This window comes from Aedes aegypti, chromosome 2 (assembly GCF_002204515.2).
Source record: "Aedes aegypti strain LVP_AGWG chromosome 2, AaegL5.0 Primary Assembly, whole genome shotgun sequence".
Classification (NCBI taxonomy): Eukaryota; Metazoa; Arthropoda; class Insecta; order Diptera; family Culicidae; genus Aedes; species Aedes aegypti.
The window spans coordinates 205078824-205097965 of NC_035108.1; the positions used below are offsets into that span (position 1 = coordinate 205078824).

The window sequence follows — 19142 nt, forward strand, 5'->3', positions numbered from 1 at the left end:
TCCAAATCATGAATGGTGTTTCTCTTTCTTATATTCATGAGCTAATAAAAGTGAAGATTTTTGAGAAGATTGCGTTTACCTTATGCGTAAATTTGGCAACTTTTCGAAACAATGATTTTAATGGTTAAGGATGACACTACCAAAGATTCATGTCTCACATAAGTTCTGCAAACGATATGAGCAAGGAAAATGCGGTTCTTACTAAAAACGGCATCGCCGAAAACGATTCCGTTGTCAAAACTTTCAAAAGTATGTTAAATTAGGCAACATTGTCGAATTACTGTTACTAATGTAAAATTCCCTTAGGAAATTGCCTACTTTTAGGCGTATTCCGGCGTTCGAGGTGTTTTTAATTTTAAAATAACTCAAAAAGTAAATGACTTGTACGCGTTTGGCCTTCATATTCGGCTTCAGGGGCCATGATTTAAGTAAGTAACGACATTTTCATTATTACCGAATGTTGTTTACATGAGTGATCAATGTTACCCCATATCAGCTTAATCAAAAAATCACTTAAAACATTTTTTTAAAGATGCTTAAATCTTTCTTAAAACAAAATACAGTATATAGCCACGAGCTATGGGTGGCAGTACTTGTTTTAAAAACATAAAATTTTCAACATTTGCATTTTCGAACGAAATATTCAAAAAATGATCAATGTTACCCCGGATTACGGTACTGATAAATTGCTATTTTAATTGCTTAACTTGAAGCTTAACTCATCAGTGATATCCATAGTCTATCGCCATCAATGCACTGGTGATGGAGTAGACAGCATGATGTTGATGTGATATGGAATGATCCGATTTGTATCGCAGTCGACAAATTTTAAGCATTGATAGTGACAGCGAGCAACTCTGGTTCCATAGTGTAACCTACAAAGTGACTGGTTACAATGCGACAATGTTTTGTACCACCACTTTTGGCACCGACGGTACTGAGTGAAGTTCTAAAAATTTCCTTTAGGTTTCTGGAATCGTTACCATGTCACACGGACATCGAACGAAGTCTTGCTTTTTCTGAACCATTAATATTATTTAGATCAATTTTGTTAAAGTGAACTAAATAATTTTCGTAAGCCCTTTCCAAAGAATGCCAAAATGGGTTCTCTTTTTCCTAATGATTACTTAGACTGGAGAAAATCCAAGTAAATCATTTGTTCCATTTTTGACCTCTTCAGGTAACTTATAGTTACTTGAGAGACCTTTCAAGACGACTTTGAACAAACGTTCAGTTTTGTCGTCATAAGTAAACAAATTGTGCTTCTTCGCTTCAAGATGTTTGAGAAGTTTCCGGTAAAACGCGACAGTCTCCTTTCTTTGCGATTTGGAAGGAAACCGTGATTCCCCTAATGGAGCTCAAGTCTCCTGCCTAAATCCCCCAAATTCGGAACAACTGACCACGATAGGCGGCACTTTTTGCTTCCTCACTTGAATCAAAGAGCCTGGGCTAGAGGCTGCTTCGATTTGGTGTTCGGAAAATTTGTCTAGAGCATCGAACTGATTGCTCATTTCGATACAATTACCAACATTATTCATTTCACCATTGGAAGAAAGTTCGCATTCCGGAGAAACGTCCTTTCTTCCATTCTTGCCACGTTTAGTGACAGTTTTAAATCCCACTTTTTTGGAAGGAAGTTGTGAATTCAAAGATTCACCCTTCCTTTTGTTTGTAGTTGCAACCATGTTTTGTGAATAAATGAAAGAAGACGTGGCCTCTAAGAGGTTTTTTCCCAAGACGGTGTAAAAGAAGGATTACCACCGCTAGCTTACGCCAACGAAAAATCGAAGGCATGGGTCCAAACAAGGATCGTAAAGGGATCAATAGTAGAAAAAATAGTACTGAAAAGCACTGTTTTTGTAGCACTTAAAAGTACTGTTTTATTGCTTTAGGTAGTTTTTAAGAAAACTTCCAAGAGCAGAGAGAATTCGTGTACGCACAGCACGAAGGTACGATGCGCACTGATTTTGTCTGGTTTTAAAATTGGTACCATTTTTCCATTTGTCAGGAAAATATGCTAATTGAAAACATTTGTTAAATATATCAGCTAAGAATAATAAGCTACTTTCTGGAAGTTTCTTGATGGGGATGTAGAAAATTCCATCATCGCCAGGAGCTTTCATATTTTTGATTTTTTAAATAATAGTTCTCACTTCTTCCAAATCAGTCTCCCAGGAATTTTCGAAAACGTTCTCTTGATTGAGAATATTTTCGAAGTCCTGAGTAACTTGATTTTCAATTGGACTAGTAAGTCCTAAATTAAAATGGTGCGCGCATTCAAACTGCATAGCAAGATTTTGAGCTTTTTCGCAATTAGTTAGTAATAATTTTGTTTTCCTCTTTCAATGCCGGTATTGGCTTCTGAGATTTTTTTTTCAAAATTTTAGATAATTTTTAAAAGGGCTTAGAGCCAAAGAGCCAATAGAGAAATTTTATTTTCAAAATTTTTGTTTCCTAATTGTGAAAAACGTTTCTTGATCTTGATTTCTTTCTGAAAATCCTGCCATACAATTTTCAAAGCAGGATCGCGAGTGCGTTGAACTAGCCTTTTCCTCACGTTTTTAAAACGGATCAAGAATTTAAGATCATCGTCTATAATCACGGATTCAAGTTTTCACATTTTGGAATTGTGATGCTCCTGGCTTCAACAATGGAATTTGTTGTTTCAAGAGCACTGTCAATATCAAGTTTTGTTTGTAAAGAAATGTTAACATCAAGATTAGAGTCAATATATGTTTCATATGTATTCCAGTCGGCTCGAAAATAATTGAATGAACCATTTGGATTTCGTTAAAATGCTTCGAAATTCCAAATCTCATCGGGGAGAATTCTGAAAATTTTGATAGGTCCTTTACTGAAATTCCTTTCTAACAGTATAATTGAATTTCCGCAAAATAATGACGAGAAAAAGAACAAAAATGAATGCTAAAAAACTATATGAAAACTTGAGTTGGATGAATGTAGTCACTACTGTAATGAAGAAAGGGCTCATGATCGATTTTATACTAATACACACTTATACGTCCATCCATTCATGCTTCCATCCTTGACCCACAAAATAGAAATAGTCTTCTCCGCAATGTTCTTACCGGGCAGCGAAGGCAACACGGGGGTCAATCGCTACCATGCTGTACAACAAGCTTATTGTGTGCTAGTTAAGGAAACAGGATACAATAAGTACATAGAACGTAACCTGCTACATCCGATGACGATAGCTATATAAATACAGCTATACATCTGGACGACTTTCTTAATGTATTAGGAACCATTTCAGTCGCATTAGTTGTAGAGGAACGTTCGGTGATGTTTAAATTAGGGTAAATGGCAACTTTCTATCTTGTCCGATATGGTCCATTTCCAGCCAAATGTCAAACACCTCCTTGTTGATGATGGATCATCGCCCTAAAGGTCAAACTACGTCATGTATAATGACGTGGACGCGTTAGTGATTTTTTGTCGTTGTTTGAAGCTCTGCTTGCGTAGCGGTAGAAGATAAGCAAACAAACGACACCTGCAGCACTCCAGAAAAGTTTTGGTGGAAATTATCTAGTTTTTCCTTTCAGGAAATTGATCAACAGAAGAGAACAAGTGTACGTAAGTACGACAGTTATAGTTTTTACGTTTCATTTTTTTCGTAATTTGTTAGAAATTTGCAATTTTGGGCAAATTATTTTAAGCAAAACGTTCGTAAATCAAATAAAAGAATATGATAAAAATTCAAATATTGGAAATTAAGCACAAAATATGAAACAAAAATCTACTAACCATTATGTAAAATAGAAAAGATTGTAAATACAGTTATACTTCATATGCTTATCAGTTTCACTTCCTGTAACAGCTGACGTGAAATGTGTAAATATTATCAGTTTTGATTGCTGACGACAATTAGGGCCCGCGCGTGCCACGTTCGACGTAAAGATAAATAACTAATTTTGTAAATGGACGTCAACGTTGATAGCTAGCTAATTGCTCCACAATAATCATATTTCGGAAACGTGACAAACAGCAGGGGCAGCAGCAAGATAGAGGACATGAATCCAGCTCTTGACTGTCTAGCGATCTGCACGACCCGTCAAACGTAAGTAATTTACCAAGTCAACACTTAAAGGTTGTCCACGTTAAACGAATCGCCAAAAATCCGTCTGATAACCAATTGCCTTCAAAATTTCATAGTATCAAAATGAACATCTTTCTTTACTAAGTTTTGCCATGTTCACTTTACTCGAATTGCGATCCAAATCCAATTGTTTTCCAAAATTCACTGCAAGATTCATAGGATAAATTGAAGCAAACAATAGATGTACTTCAAAGGACCGCTAGAATAAATCATGGAATAAACTCTGTGGTGTTTGATGATGTGTTCTTTGTAAAATGTCCGCAGTGATCTTGAAAAAGTTCTTCAGGAGTCTAAGAATTCCTCAAAAAATTCATAGCGTGACCCTTTTGAAAGTTCAAAAAAGGAATATTTATTTATTTAATTCTTGAGAATGCTCAGTGATAGTCTATAATACATTTGTAAACCATTAATGTATGAAAAAGGCATTTGAAATACCTTAGAGGAATCGTAGAAGAGTAACCCTGAAAAAATCCTGGACAAAATCTGGTATAAACCCTTGAAAAATGTCTGATAAAGTTCCTCGTATTGAATTTACTAGAGAAGAATCTCTGGGAAAGTTTCTCGAAGAACTAATTGTGAGAAATTTAAGGACAGATAATTCTAGTTAAAATTAAATTATGTCAGAATAAAGCCCGCATTTGCTCAAGATAATTCGCCGAAGACTTCAAACATCTAGGACCCCAGAACTAGAGGTTGTAACCAATCGAAATAGGTTTTTGTCCTATAGTGAGGCGTTCCCGGAAGAAATCTCGATGGAAGCCGTAGTAGTAATCCTGCAGCAAATGCACGGTTATATAATTTTAAAAGTAATGTCTAATTATTTTCTGGGGCTTATTTTCGTAAAAATGTTTTTTTTTAAGATGAATAAACAATTGCACAGCTCTGGAACAGAGCTACCGCTCTGAGCATGTGAAAATCCAATATCCAACTGTATGATTTCATTGCAATAAAATTTTCAAAAATCACTGTAAAAATTTCTAGGGAAAAGTTATTTGTAGTATTGTTCCTATAAGATTGTTGTTGGAAAATTTCTGGACGTTATCCCGGCAGATATTTGAAGCGGGATGCACGAAGCGTCCTTTTTACGTCCTGTAATTTGTGTAACCTTTGAATTCCTTCACAAAATAAACCTTGAGCTTGATTGGCCGCCTGTGGTTGCTACTTCAGTATGGCAAGATCAGCTGCACTTACATAAAGAACCAACCAGATGACTGCGTTGGATTAACATGCACTCTCAGTGTATAAGTGCTGGTGATCGTCTATTTTCAGGCAACAATGACGCCTGCCACGTCAGAATGATGACCAATGAGGGGAAGGGGAAGGCTTTGCTGATGCTGATTCACCTGGCTCCCACGGTAGACCGTATATACCACTGCGTCTAAGCCAGTTCATGCGGGAAGGGTGAAGGGGTGGTAATTTTTATGGCAGAGAGGCTTGATGATTTGGTTAGCAGATTGCCTATGTATCAGACGTAAAGAAGTGCCATAATGATGATAGAATGGAAGCGTAGGGAAACGGGTTATTTCTGTCCGACTCGGGTTCTAGCAAATGCTATGAACTGTGATAGATACATCAACTGTGATATATTAAGAGTGGTAGATAGAAGCAAATGAAAGATACAACTACAAAGTACAAAGTACTACAAAGTACCAAGGGATTGAACCCATGACCTTCTGCTTATGAAGCAGAAGCGGTAGCCATTAGACCACCAACCGCTTTTGATTACTTCCCAAAAGAAACCTCGGGATAAATTTCGGGTATCATACACGGAATTCCAAGTTGAAGAACTGGGAAACTTACTGTAATTTTCAAAAGAAATTTCATTAGAAACCTCGAACTATTAAATAAATTCTGCTCATATCATTAAAGGGGTTTCTTCTTAATTTTTCAAGTTGAAAAAAATATCCAAATGAAACCTTGCAGAAATTGTTGAGTATTATCTTAAACTGTCATAAGAGAAATGGTTACGAGCAATCTGGTAATATTGATAAGCTTGGTAATACGTTTTCAATAAATATTTGTTGTTTTGAAACACATTCGCCTTTCCTCTGATCCCAAGACGTAGAAATTGCTGGAGAATTCCATGTAAATTCTTAGAAAAATTCATCAAGACAGAATTTCTGCAAGAAACCGTGGAAAATCAATCTTATGGATTGGTGCAAATTTTAGAGATTCTGGAGACCGTCCCAAAACTTCGTCAGGAATTCTGTCACTGATTCCTCGAGAAATCTCTTCATAAATTTAGGTGATTCCTTTAGGAATACATTCAAGGAGTTCTCCAGAGATCCCTCCCAAAATTCCAAAAGTTTGCGCCAGCAATTCTTTTGGGGATTCGTCTAATAATTCCTTTAAGATTTTTTTACGGGACGATCAAAGAATTTTGTCCACAATTTGCTTCAGGAAATCTTCTAGCAGTCCATCGCAGATACCTCCAGTAATTTCCACAAGGATTGCTCTAAAAGGATCTCTTAATTCGTCACTCCAGTAGATCTTCCATAGATGGCCAAAAGTTTTCCAGAAAAAAAAACATAAGGTTTTGGGTCTCAGAAGAAAATTGTTCAGATATTTTCCCCAGGAAATTGTACAAAAATTTCTTCTAAAGTTCCTACACTGATTTTTTAGTTATTCTTCTAGACATCTCTACAGAGATTACATCAGTAACTTCTGAATGGATACTAATTGCTCCAGATATTCTTCTAGAAATTATTCCAACAAGTCCAACAAGTATTACGGGTTTTTCCAGGAATCTTCCCAATGATATGTTCTGCAAATCATACAGCAGCTCATTCTAGAGATCTTTTTCTCGAACAATTCATCCAGCATGTTTTTCAGTGACCAGGTATCAGAAGGCCTGTTCTATTATTTGGGAGATTTGTGCCATCGCCATATGAACGGGACTGATGGGATAGAAATAGAAAAGGAAGTCTCTTGAAGAAGGAAAATCACATAAACGAAATGAGAACGTGTAGCTTCGTACCACTATGGGTGCAAATAGCGCCCTAAAACGGCACTGCAAAACCCATGAGCGTTTGCTTATGACTATGACGGGATAAGAATACAGAATGTACTTGTTAGTGCCATAGACGACTGAAGATGATTTGAGAAATGATAAGTCTTGAGCTGTTTAATAGCATCTTTGACATCACTTAACGAGGGAGTCGGCACATCGCCCTCGTCCGTCGTACCGATCGATATACGTAGCTATGCCATATAGGTGTTCTGCCTCCACGCCATTCAAGTGTTTATAAGAGTGCTGCTCCCAACTTTCAATCGTTTTATGCCAATCCCATTTTACGAGAGCAACACAGCAGTTCCATAAACGGAAATCTTGCAAAAAATCCTAGGAAAATCGACGGAAGAATCACTGGATGAATTCCTCGAAGAGGTCCAGATAGCCGTAGCGGTAAACACGTAGCTATTCAGCAAGACCAGCCTGAGGGCAATGGGTTTGAATCCCACCTATCGAGAACTTTTTGTAATTATCTTCGTGCTTTCCGCATAATATACACATGCAAAAATGGTCGGTCAATTGGCAAGAATCTATGACAGAAGGTCTAACAAACACATTAATTTCGATCTGTTGTATTCTCGACATTTCTTTATTTCAACCTTTCGTTCGTAAACTGTCTTTGAAAGAGATCATATTATACAGCTTTGATGTTGACAATTTGGTGTCGGAAAACAACTTTGATACATTTTATGAATTAGCTTCGCCAATGAAAAGTTCCGACTAATTTCAAAACTAAGTAAATTATGCATCAATCGGAATGAAATAATTCAAATTTCTCATTGATTCTTGGCCTCGGGAAAGTAAGTTCCACTAAATTTCCGCACAAGCAATGACAGTCGGCGAATTTCCGATTTTCTCCAATTTCGCTCGCACCGATTGATTCCAACCGAGCCGAGAGGTGTGGCATTTGGTGGCATAGTGATAGATAGCATTCATCCATCAGTCAGCTGCACTGCAGAGCGGTAAAACCCTGGCGAAAGTATTACGTCGGTACGAGCATGAGCTCAGCAAACAGCAGCAGCCGGGTGTGAGCGTTGACGGCCAATGTCTTCGTCTTCATCACTGCACAGTGGCACATGGCCGGGCAAAACTCTCAAAATCAGTCTTGTTAGTAGTTTTATAGACTTTTTGTACTATTGAGTAACAGTTTCCCAGAATTTAAGATTAAGTTTTGTTTTCGTTTTTTGATAGCATTTTAAGTATGAAGACATCAGCAAAATTTGACTGCTTTAAATTCACCAACTATAGTTCTAGACCCACTTTTGAAAACACCGTTTGTCGCAAATCAAGATTGAGATTCATAGGACTGTTCAGAGACAAAAGTAAGTAACTGAGAGATTTTTTATATTATTTCAAAAATAATAAGTTGTAAGTGGTTAGGGTGTCCTGCCAATGTTCTTAAAGTAAACAACATTGTTAAACAAATCAACCACACAAAACGAAACCTTTTTAAATTAAATTGAAAATCTACCAGCTTCTCATTTTTGAGTTTGAACAACCCTCTGAAACAGATAAAGCTAGGTTATTTGTAGTCCAACATTCAAATTATTTAAACTATCAGAAGCTAAGACACAGAGCTTCAAATTTGGGATTTTTGCATGAAGAAACTGCATTTTTTGGTTACTATTGTCACTGACTGTATCTCAACGAAGTCATGACCGATTTAAGCTCGATAGGCTTCATTTGAAAACGTTGTCCAAGGTCTTAGATTTGACGATGGCTATTTGATTTGTTATTCGTAACAAAGAATGTGTTAAACAATTTCATAGGCCCACGAACTGTCCGTTTTATGTGAATTGTTTCGGAAAAATGAGTTCCTTACTATTAACAGCAAATAATCCATACTTTCAGACGTCCGACAGTTTTGCTTACCTCTCTTTGCCCATAAAGATTAAAAGTTCATTTGAAGGGTTATTATAATCTAGGAAGATTCTCATTCAAATCTGCAGTATGTTTCATGATTCGTTTAAATCTCAACTAAAATTATTAAAAGGAAGTCAAATTTGTAGTTCTGGTTTGAGTTTCTGTACAAAGCATTACATTACAACTAAATATTATGTAATAATGGCCTTTTTGATCTGGACGGGGTTGATGGTCTAATGGCTAACGCTTCTGCTTTTCTGCCGTTCCTTTCCTCGTACTTTGTAGTTGTATCTTTCACTTGCTTCTATCTACCACTATTAATCTATCACAGTTGATGTATCTATCACAGTTCATAGCATTTGCTAGAACCCGAGACGGACAGAAATAAACCGTTTCCCTACGCTTCCATTCGTTCATCATTATAGCATGCCATCTATTATACGAATGAAAGGTCGTATACAGAATAAGAGCAAACCCTTTGATGTTAATAACCCTGTGATACTTCCTGACAACCATAGCTTCACAAACTTGCTGATTGGGACATATCACAATGCGAACGGTCATCAAGGATTAGAAACGATTGTCAACAATCTCAAGCATCGTCACCGTATCTTGAAGATTAAGTCCCAGGTTAAAAAGTTTGGAAACCTTTGTGTGAAGTGCAGAGAACTACGGGCGAAACCGAACGTGGCTCAAATGGGTAATTTACCCCCAGAACATTTGGTCCTTCTCCGTTTCAAGATTCGCTCGCTCGGATTCACCGACAGGGACGGGCTCACCTGGGAAACGGAGAAGGACCAAATATTTCAGGATTCGCTCGCTCGGATTTACCGACAGGGACGGGCCCACCTGGGAAACGGAGAAGGACCAAATGCGACGGGAACGTTTTCTCGGGAGCTCTTCTTGCTTCTTCACAGAGGCTGGCACGGAATCGCTTTGACAGTTTCGCTCACCTGCAAATGGTCGGAAACTATCCGACGGAACACTTCTTCCTTTTTCTTCGGGAAATCTCCGCAATGGAGAATGAAATTACAATTTAAACGATTTCTAATTTGGAGGTTTTCGCTTTATTGCACTAATCTAACACGCGGTTTGACAAGTAATGACAATTTTTTTCTTCGTTCTTTTTCATGGCCTACTGCTCTCCAACACCATCCTTTACGCCTGATACATAGGCAGTTTTTTTCTATCTTTATTAACGAGATTTTTAGCTTCCCTTCCGAAGGAAGTCGTCACTATAACTTTTTTGTCAGTGACTATCTCGGGGATGAGTTTCGATCCCAGGTCCTCGACGTGAGAGGCGTGTGTTCTAACCACTACACCAGGTCCGTCGCCATAGGCATAGGCAGTCTGCTTACCAAACCAGCAAGCCTCTCTGCCATAAAAACTACCCCACCCTTTCACCCTTCCCGCATGAACTGGCGTTGACGCAGTGGTAACCGTGGGTGCCAGTTGAATGCATCATCAATTCCTTTCCCTTTCCCTCATTGTTCAGCATTCTGACGTGGCAGGCACCATTGTTGCCTAAAAATAGAAGATCAACCGGCACTTATACACTGAGGGTGCATGTTAATCCCAAGCAGTCATCTGGTTGATTCCTTGTGTAAGTGCAGCTGGTCTGGCGATACTGGAGTAGCAACCACGGGCGGCCAATCAAGCTCAAGCTGTAATAATGGCCTTTTTATCTGATTTGATGAAAAACTTAATCTGGGCTCGTTTCACTAGAAAATCGAATTTTCAACGGGATGATATCAGGTATCGAAGAAAGTTCAATCAATTTGGGATACATCTGGGTTTTTTTTTCGAAGACGCGCCACTGTGCATCGTCGTTGTCTGGCTGGCAAACCATCATCAGCTGTTCCGAGTGCGGAGTCGAGGTCGATCAAGATTTAATGAGCCGAACGAAAATCGAATTGAGGAACTCCGAATAAATTGCTCCGCGGGTAGTGAAACTTTTTATTTTCGCCAGCATGTTTTGTTATGATCACGCTAATCAATAGTTGGAGGTGCGGCGATACACCCACCAATGCATATCAATCGTTCGAAAGGGAAGTTGGTTTCAGAAGATTATGTAGCAACTTTTGTTTTCAGCTTGGTGTTATGTTTATAGCATCCGAAGAAAATTTAAAATCTCAGCACCTTGTACAATAATCCTACAATTAACAATCATTTAAGGCAAATTAAAAAAAAATAGAAAGCGAAATAAACAACATATTTTGATGCATTCAACGTCAAATGGTATAGTTGGACTTATAGCTGCAGTGTAAGCACAATGTTTTTATTAAAATTGTTGATAATATTTGAAATTTTCACTTATTTGCAAATTGTCTAAAACCATAATTTATGAATCGGCAAAAACTTGTCCACAAATATGAATCAATGTGAACACGAGTTAAGAATCAGCTGATAATTTGGAATCTATGACATTTGGTCGGATAGACATTTCGTCGAATGGACATTTGGTCCAAAATAATTTAATTGCTTTAAGAAGCATATGATTTTTGGTTGATAGGATTATTATTTAGATTATCGAATCGCGACGAGCTGATCTCAAATAGAAGCAAGTAAACCTTTGTCACAATAATTCTCCTGTTTGATTATTTTTGATTGAATTAATTATCAACTTACTATCAATCAAAGTTATCGACTCCGCACGCTATGGCTGAACCAAACAATTATAAAAATCGAATGTACATCGGATTTTTTCTCGCTAGAAATTAGTATTTGGTCTATATTTTCATAATCGGAAGGTTTTAAAATATTCTATCGGTGAGATTTTTTCCATACATTTTGTATGGGCGAAAATGCGTCGAAAACTTGATTTTCATGGGATTTAGTATGAAAAATGGCTAAAAAGTGGTGTTTAATGTCAAATGAATCAAAATGAATTTGTTGTACTGTACCTCTACTGATAAGTTGCTTCAAACCAAACCTAACGGTAAATTGCTTCAATATCTCATACAAAAAAGCTTTCGCGACCTTGAAACCAATAATCCATTGTGTTATATTTATGTACTTCTCTATATACGATAGTATATCACTAATCTACGCCTTAACTATACCTCGTACTAACACTAAAGCATTGTTACCCTATAAAAGCGAACCCTTATTCTGAAATACAACCAGTCTTGTTAAACCTACCACCCAGTGAACAACGAATCTAGTGCTAATCCGAAAACCCGCGTGTGCTGAAGTCCCCCCAGTGTCTGTGTCTGCCGTTTGTGCTAGTCTACCTTGAGCGTCGAAGGTTTGTCCGCGAATTTCATCGAGTGAATTCGGGGCCGGAAAAAGGTTACTGTGGTGTACAAGTGGAAAAAATCAAAATTTCACCGATGGAATATTTTAAAACTTTCCGATTATGAAAATATAACCCAAATACTAAACTCTAGCGAGAAAAAATCCGATGTACATTCGATTTTTATAATCGTCTGGTTCAGACATAGCGTGCTCCGTGATCAAAGCTACATGTTTGTCCAAGGAATGTAACTTAGCTGAATCATAACAATTCACCATGAGTAGGAAAACTTACCCTATGACGATATTTTGTAAGAATAATAAATTCATTATATTTCCAACGTTGAGCTATAAATAAAAACAATTATTATTGAACTTAGGGCAAACGGAACATTTTCAAGAATAATTTATCCTACACAGAAAAAAATATTTAATTTTCAATGTGATGTAAACTGAAGTCTACTGTAAAAATAAATCAAATTCGTGTGTTATTACAGCATCATGTAAATTTAAATGAATATACGATCAATTTTCAACTAAAAATGGTTGAAAATTACATGATCGTGTAAATTCAAAGTGAATTCAATTGAAAAATAATGGATTGGTCGTTGAAATTTACGTTTATTTTGATGCTCCAAATATGTGCATGAAAATAAACTTAAATTTACAACATATTTTTAGCTGTGTACATAAACAATAGCACATAACCTAAGCACGTTGTAAACTGTAGGTATGTAGATAGATTCGTTATTTATTTATTTTTATTTATTTATTTGTTCGTTCAACCGAACATTTTCTCGATCAACTATTACTTAATAATCTTTCGAGGAAAGGTTCTAGTAATTCGACCAAACGTACATTCGGCGGAATGTCGTTTCGACCAAATGTACTTTCGACTAAATGCCATAAAGCCGGCAGTTTGGATCACTGCTAGACTGCCGAAGGGGTCAATAAATACATTTTCCGTAGAAAGTAAGCCAAAAACGTACATAGTACACCTCGTGGCATCAACTTTTTACCGCTAGGTGAAGCTGCAAGTGTTCAATCATCGCTAAGTCGATTGATTCCATATTTTTCTCATGTTTCGTCTTCGCCAACTCATGGCAGGCATTTTACACTAAATATAACAATGGCAATTATCGACAAACACTCATCGTTTTTTACAGAAACATTTCCATACACTTGGGGATCTGCTGCAACCTGCAGGGCACTGTTGTTGCGAATCTTGCAAATTGATGCGAATTGCGGAAGTCATACCTAGAGGCGAGATTAATGCAGCAGTGGTGCTCAACTACGACTCATATGGGGTAACATATGGCTCTCAAGACCTATAATCACGGATCTTGGAGCAACTTTATAGAATGCACAAAAAAGTTTCTTACCGTTTGGATTTGAATTAGGCGTTCAATCATGTTTGAACATATTCAAATTGCGATAACTTCGCAAAATTTGAACAGATTGTGGATGTTATTTGCTGTTTTGGAACCAGAACCAGTTTTAAACAAAATTATATATTATTCTTCTTCTTCTTCCTGATGTCACGTCTCAACTGGGACAGAGCCTGCTACTCAGCGTAGTGTTCTTATAAACACTTCCACAGTTATTAACCTTTGTGTCCCTGACCTATTCTTACTATCAAATTTTCGTGATCTTTTGGCTCTAATTTACATAACTGTCAGCCGATTTCGACTGACTTTTACGTCCCAGTGTGTATTTTTTGTTTGTTTTCTTAGACAAGTGGTCATGTAATTTAAAGAACACATGTAATTTTATGTCAAAAGGTTTGCTTCTTTTAAAAATACTTTTGGAAACTCTTAAATTTACCTGACCTTTTGGAAGAGTGTAGTTTTGTTTTATCCGTGCAAAATAATTATGGAAATGTCTCAAATATTCTTCGGACATATCCCGCGGACGTCGGCCGTATAAATCCGGAACTGAAAACTTTTTTAAGGGCCTATTATAATCTATTTAAAGGTTTTCCACATAAAAACTAGATGATACACTTGCAAAAAGCTATAACTTTTTTGGTCTATACACAGCAAAAAATGTTGAAATTTAAACGACATTTAAATCGAAAAGTTTGTAAAATTAAATCAATTGAAACGAAACTTTCATTGAAAATTGAGTTAAAATCAATGCACATATTTGGAGCATTAAAAAGAACGCAATATTACATGTTTATTCACTTAATTTCATTTCTCAGTGTATTTTTCAACATTTCATTTAAAAATAAATTAATGTGCATTGATTTTTCAATCGATAAAGCTATAAATTTCAATCGTCGTGTAAATTTATAGCAACATTCGTTGAAAAAAAACAACATGGCGTACGCGTCTAGTTCCTCTGCACATCACAGTTCATCCCGCTTGTTTCAGTAGAAAGCTCGTAAGTTAAAATGGCTGAAATCAAATGTGAATTTTGCATCGCTGTTTTCAGTGATATTGAAAGATTTATATTCCATACGCGTGTGCATAAAGATAGAAAGTGTTTTAAATGTGCCATTCCGGATTGTGAACTACGTTTTAAGTCCTTTGAGTCGTTCAAAAAGCATCTTCGACAACGACATGCTCTGCTGAAATCCCGGCGGATTTTCCGTTGTTCCCTTCGGTCGTGCGACTTTGTGGAAAACAGCGTGAAACTGATGGCTAAGCATGTGGCCAAACACCTAGACGCCGGAAATCCCGTGTTTTGTCCTTTCGGCTGCCAAACTCGGAAACCTTTCGTCACCGTCAATAGCATGCGCATCCATAATATGTACTTTCACCGGAATGAAAACGTCCAGGAGAAGTTCAGGAAAAATAGTGCTTCCGAAGAAAACGCGGAATCGAGCCCGTTTGAAATGGTCGAATCAAGTGGATCATTCGAGCGAGCTGTGTCATCACCTATGGACGAGAAACCGATCAAGAACAGCGAGACAATCTTCAACATTTTTGGAACTCTTTTTCTGAAGCTTTTGTCCAAAAATCATGTAACGGAAAGATCTATTCAGGAAATTGTTCAGGCGTTAGGAGAAGCTGCTGTTGAACAAAACAGCTATTTGTTAAATAGTTCTACTTCCTTGGTTAACGAGATCCATCTGGAGCAAACTAGCTCAGAAAAGTATTCCTTGGAAGACTTGGGACAAAAGTTGTGCAAGTTCAACATTTTCGATGCTATGTTCGGGACCACTGGAATATTTCGGTCGCCGTACATGCGTAAAAAGTATTATCGGGAGAATTATAGCTTCGTTTCTCCAAACCGTATTTCCCTACAAAAAAATAACGAGCATAAAGACAGTTTCTATTACTATGTGCCAATATTAGACACATTGACTGCAATGCTCAATGATCCTAAAGTTTATAACGCAGTATTCCGGAGTAAACCTAAATCTCCAGGGTATCTGTCAGATTATGACGACGGTCAAAAGTTCAAGACAAGTACCTTTTTCAGCGATAAAACTTTAAACATTTTTCTCTACCAAGACGCAGCGGAAATGGTTGTCAATGCGATTGGTAATGCAACTTCACGCTATAAGTTACTGTGTATGTACATGGTAATTGGAAACCTTGATCCGCATTTAAGATGTAAAACCGAAAATGTGCAACTTGTTCTTCTATGCAAAAATAAGGACTTTTCTTACTTCGGTAGTAATTGTATATTTCGGAGATTGATTGAGGATTTAAAGATTTTAGAGGACGATGGAATTTTGATACATGGTGGAGGATTTCCGGAAAGAGTTAGAGGCTCGTTATTCACTACCCTAAATGATAACTTAGGTGCGCATCAAATAGGAGGTCTTGTAGAGAACTTCTCAACAAGTTCATACTTTTGTCGTACCTGCTATATTGAGCATACTTCCTTTCGGATTGACTGCCTCCATACCGCGGAACTCCGAACACCCGACACTCACATAATTGATGTGAAAACCATCGAAAATGATCCGTCAAGTATCCCTTTTAGAGGTGTAAAAGCAAAATGTATTTTCGATGAACTAAAATACTTTGAAATGTTCGATTTTGGAGCTGCCCCATGTGTAGCGCACGATTTGTTCGAAGGATGGGTCAACAACGATCTTTTTTTGATACTGAAGCGACTCTCAAAAGAGCAACATCTGTCTGCACTGTACATTGAAGGAAGGATTAATGAAGTATGCAAAAAATTAAAGCTTGATACGAAAATAACAATTGACTTCACGAGAAAATCCAAGACATTTAAAGCAAGGGCCATTGATATTTGGCACATCGTACAAATAATACCGTTAATATTTCTGAAGAAAACGGTGAATTATGAAGATCCATTAATGTCAATGCTAATGCTGATCAAAAATATCACGGATATAATTACCTGTACGATTGTCTCAGAAAAACAAATTCACTTACTGCGATCGCTTATAACTGAGTATATGGAATACAGAAAAACTGAGTTTGACACGCCCCTCAGACCAAAGCATCATTTTACCACCCACTATCCTAGGATCATATGGTGGCTTGGACCGCTAATGTCTTACTGTACATTATTTTGTGAAAGGAAACATTGTTTTTTCAAGCGAGCACTACGTAGCACATTAAATTTTAAAAATGTCGTCAAATTCTGCGCCGAGCAGCATCAATACTATCAGGGATTATTAGGACAAGAAACATCCCGCTTTGAAAGGCAGTTTGTGGTGTCGAAGTATGTTGAATCCTATGAAGATCTTCCTGAACCTATGAAAGAAGATTTGAAAGAATATGGTTTGATAAGTAATACAGCTCTGTATGCCGAAGAAGCATCGTATTATGGATACAATTATAAAGCAAATGATTATCTGTTTCTTGAGCACGATAAATTTGGCCAACGATTTTATGTAATAGAACTTCAACTGTTGATATTCGACCAACTGTCCGAGCAAGTAACGATATTTGGTAAAAAACGCTCAGTACTGCAAGCTCCGGAAAAAGGATTAATGGAAATTAATTCGGAACCAGGAACTTACGTAGGGAGAAACATCAGTGAATTCGTCGATCGCGTACCATTGAAATCATTCTGCGAAAACAATAAGAATCACCTGTTTATTCAACACGCCATTCCGTTAATTTAATCCGTCCGCAAGACTACACTAAAATGGCAGATAATTTGAAGATTTACAAAGTTTGCGATGTATCTCGGCTTCAACGTTTTGCTTTGGCCGCTCTACCCACCGTTACCAGTCTTCTAGAACAAGGTAAACTTTAAGCATATGATTTCTTCAAATAAATATATTAATCCACTTTTTTCTTATATCAGGATCAGCTGCATTTGGTAGAAGAATGGATTGCATAATTACAGATGCAGAAGGATGCAGAATAATGACCGATCTAACATTAGCTGCTTTCGAAAACAACCTCCTAATGTTGCTTGGAGATAACGAATCGTGGACCCCAAATGTTATGGATCCAATCAAATGCAAAACGGCTTTCCAGACCGGCGAAACATCAGGTACTTGTACAGTAATTATCATTCATTCATTTCCAGTATATTGAACACTTTTACTGGCACATATTATTCAACTCACTCAATCACACAATAAGCGCATCCTCGACGAATTACTCGAAGGCTCAATAATTGATTTTAATTATTTTGAAGCTAGACACTTGCCTTCTTGTTGCAGGACCAATGCACGAGTACACTAGGGGAAAAGCACCAATTTTCGACCCATTCATACGATTTACGCCTACTTTGTATGAAAATCCGAAAATTGGCAAATAATTATTGTAGGTCGAAAATTAATGCTATTCCCCTAATTCGGCGGTTGTGCGTTTACAAACTCCTTATTTTAGTGGTCAAGTAAATAATACGGTACCGCTCAATCGTTGGCTGTGTTTTTTAATAATACCCAAGAGCGCAAACAAAGACCCGTTCACACGTCGGATGAATGAAAATTTCTATTGCATTGGAAGGTGCACGAAATATCACTCTGCAATGTTTTGGCTTGATATTTCTCGATTACTTTTTCAAAATGACGCAAGAAACTTTCATACGGTTTTGAGAAAATTAATTAGGAAGATTCACAACCTGTCTTCCAAAACTGTTTTAAAATGAAATCACCTTTTGAACTTTTTCGCCGTGTACATCGCTTAAATTTAGCATACAATCAGCTCGCGTTCAAAAACTAGGTAGTTTCTATTATAACCCACAAAACTTATATGAAAAAATGATAAGCCATTTTATTCAGTTACTTGCGTCGTTTTTTTACCTCTGTACAATCGACTCAAGTAGTGTTTTGTTATGATTCGTGGTTAAGTCACTTTGTCACTCCATGCATTATTTTGAACAAGCGATGTATGATTTTGTGAGAAATTATGAAAAATCCCTAATGTTTGAATACTAGCTGATAGTATGCAAAATTTAAGCAATGTGCACAACGAAAGAATGTTTAAAAGTTGTTTCAATACAAAAGAGTTTTGATTTTTTTTTCAATTAATTTTCTAAAAGCCATGTGAAAGTTACTTACGTGTATTTGGAAAAGTAATCGAGATTTTTTTGCATTCGACTAGAGACTGTCCATAAATTACGTAAAGTGTTTTGGGAAACAAAAAGATTTGGAATTTCTTACGCGTTACATTAATGTATTCTTTTAAAACATTCATTAATGAAGGGGTGAATGAAAACTTTTCCAGCCGACGATCATGTTGAAAATTAATTGTCTTCCGTTACGGTAATCTAAATAGAATAAATATAGTAGACTTCTTTCCATGTAGCGAAAACTTATTATTATTCACACCAACTGTGGAAAGTATAGGCCTTTTCATGTGACAGATCCGTCTATGCATTTGTTTACATCGGTGGAGGGCCGGTGCTAATACGGGTCTGTCATTTTTATAGAAGAACTGTCAAAGTGCGTCCCGATCAGCTGCTTTGAGACGTCATGTGAATTAAAATAGTTAACCGAATATGGACCGATGCACGAGTTCACTAATTTGA

The 19142-nt window shown here is 37.0% G+C and overlaps 2 protein-coding genes across 5 annotated transcripts in view; one reads left to right on the forward strand and one right to left on the reverse strand.

The window, feature by feature from the left end:
* The window catches only part of LOC5570347 (palmitoyltransferase app), a 103881-nt gene that overhangs the window by 62622 nt on the left and 22117 nt on the right, over nt 1-19142 (reverse strand). The window lies entirely within an intron of this gene.
* Nucleotides 13806-17887, forward strand: LOC110676326. The gene is made up of 2 exons (XM_021843772.1): nt 13806-17403; nt 17466-17887. Exon 1 carries the CDS (start codon nt 14620-14622, stop codon nt 17278-17280), a length of 2661 nt encoding a protein of 886 aa, XP_021699464.1. The 5' UTR covers nt 13806-14619; the 3' UTR covers nt 17281-17403; nt 17466-17887.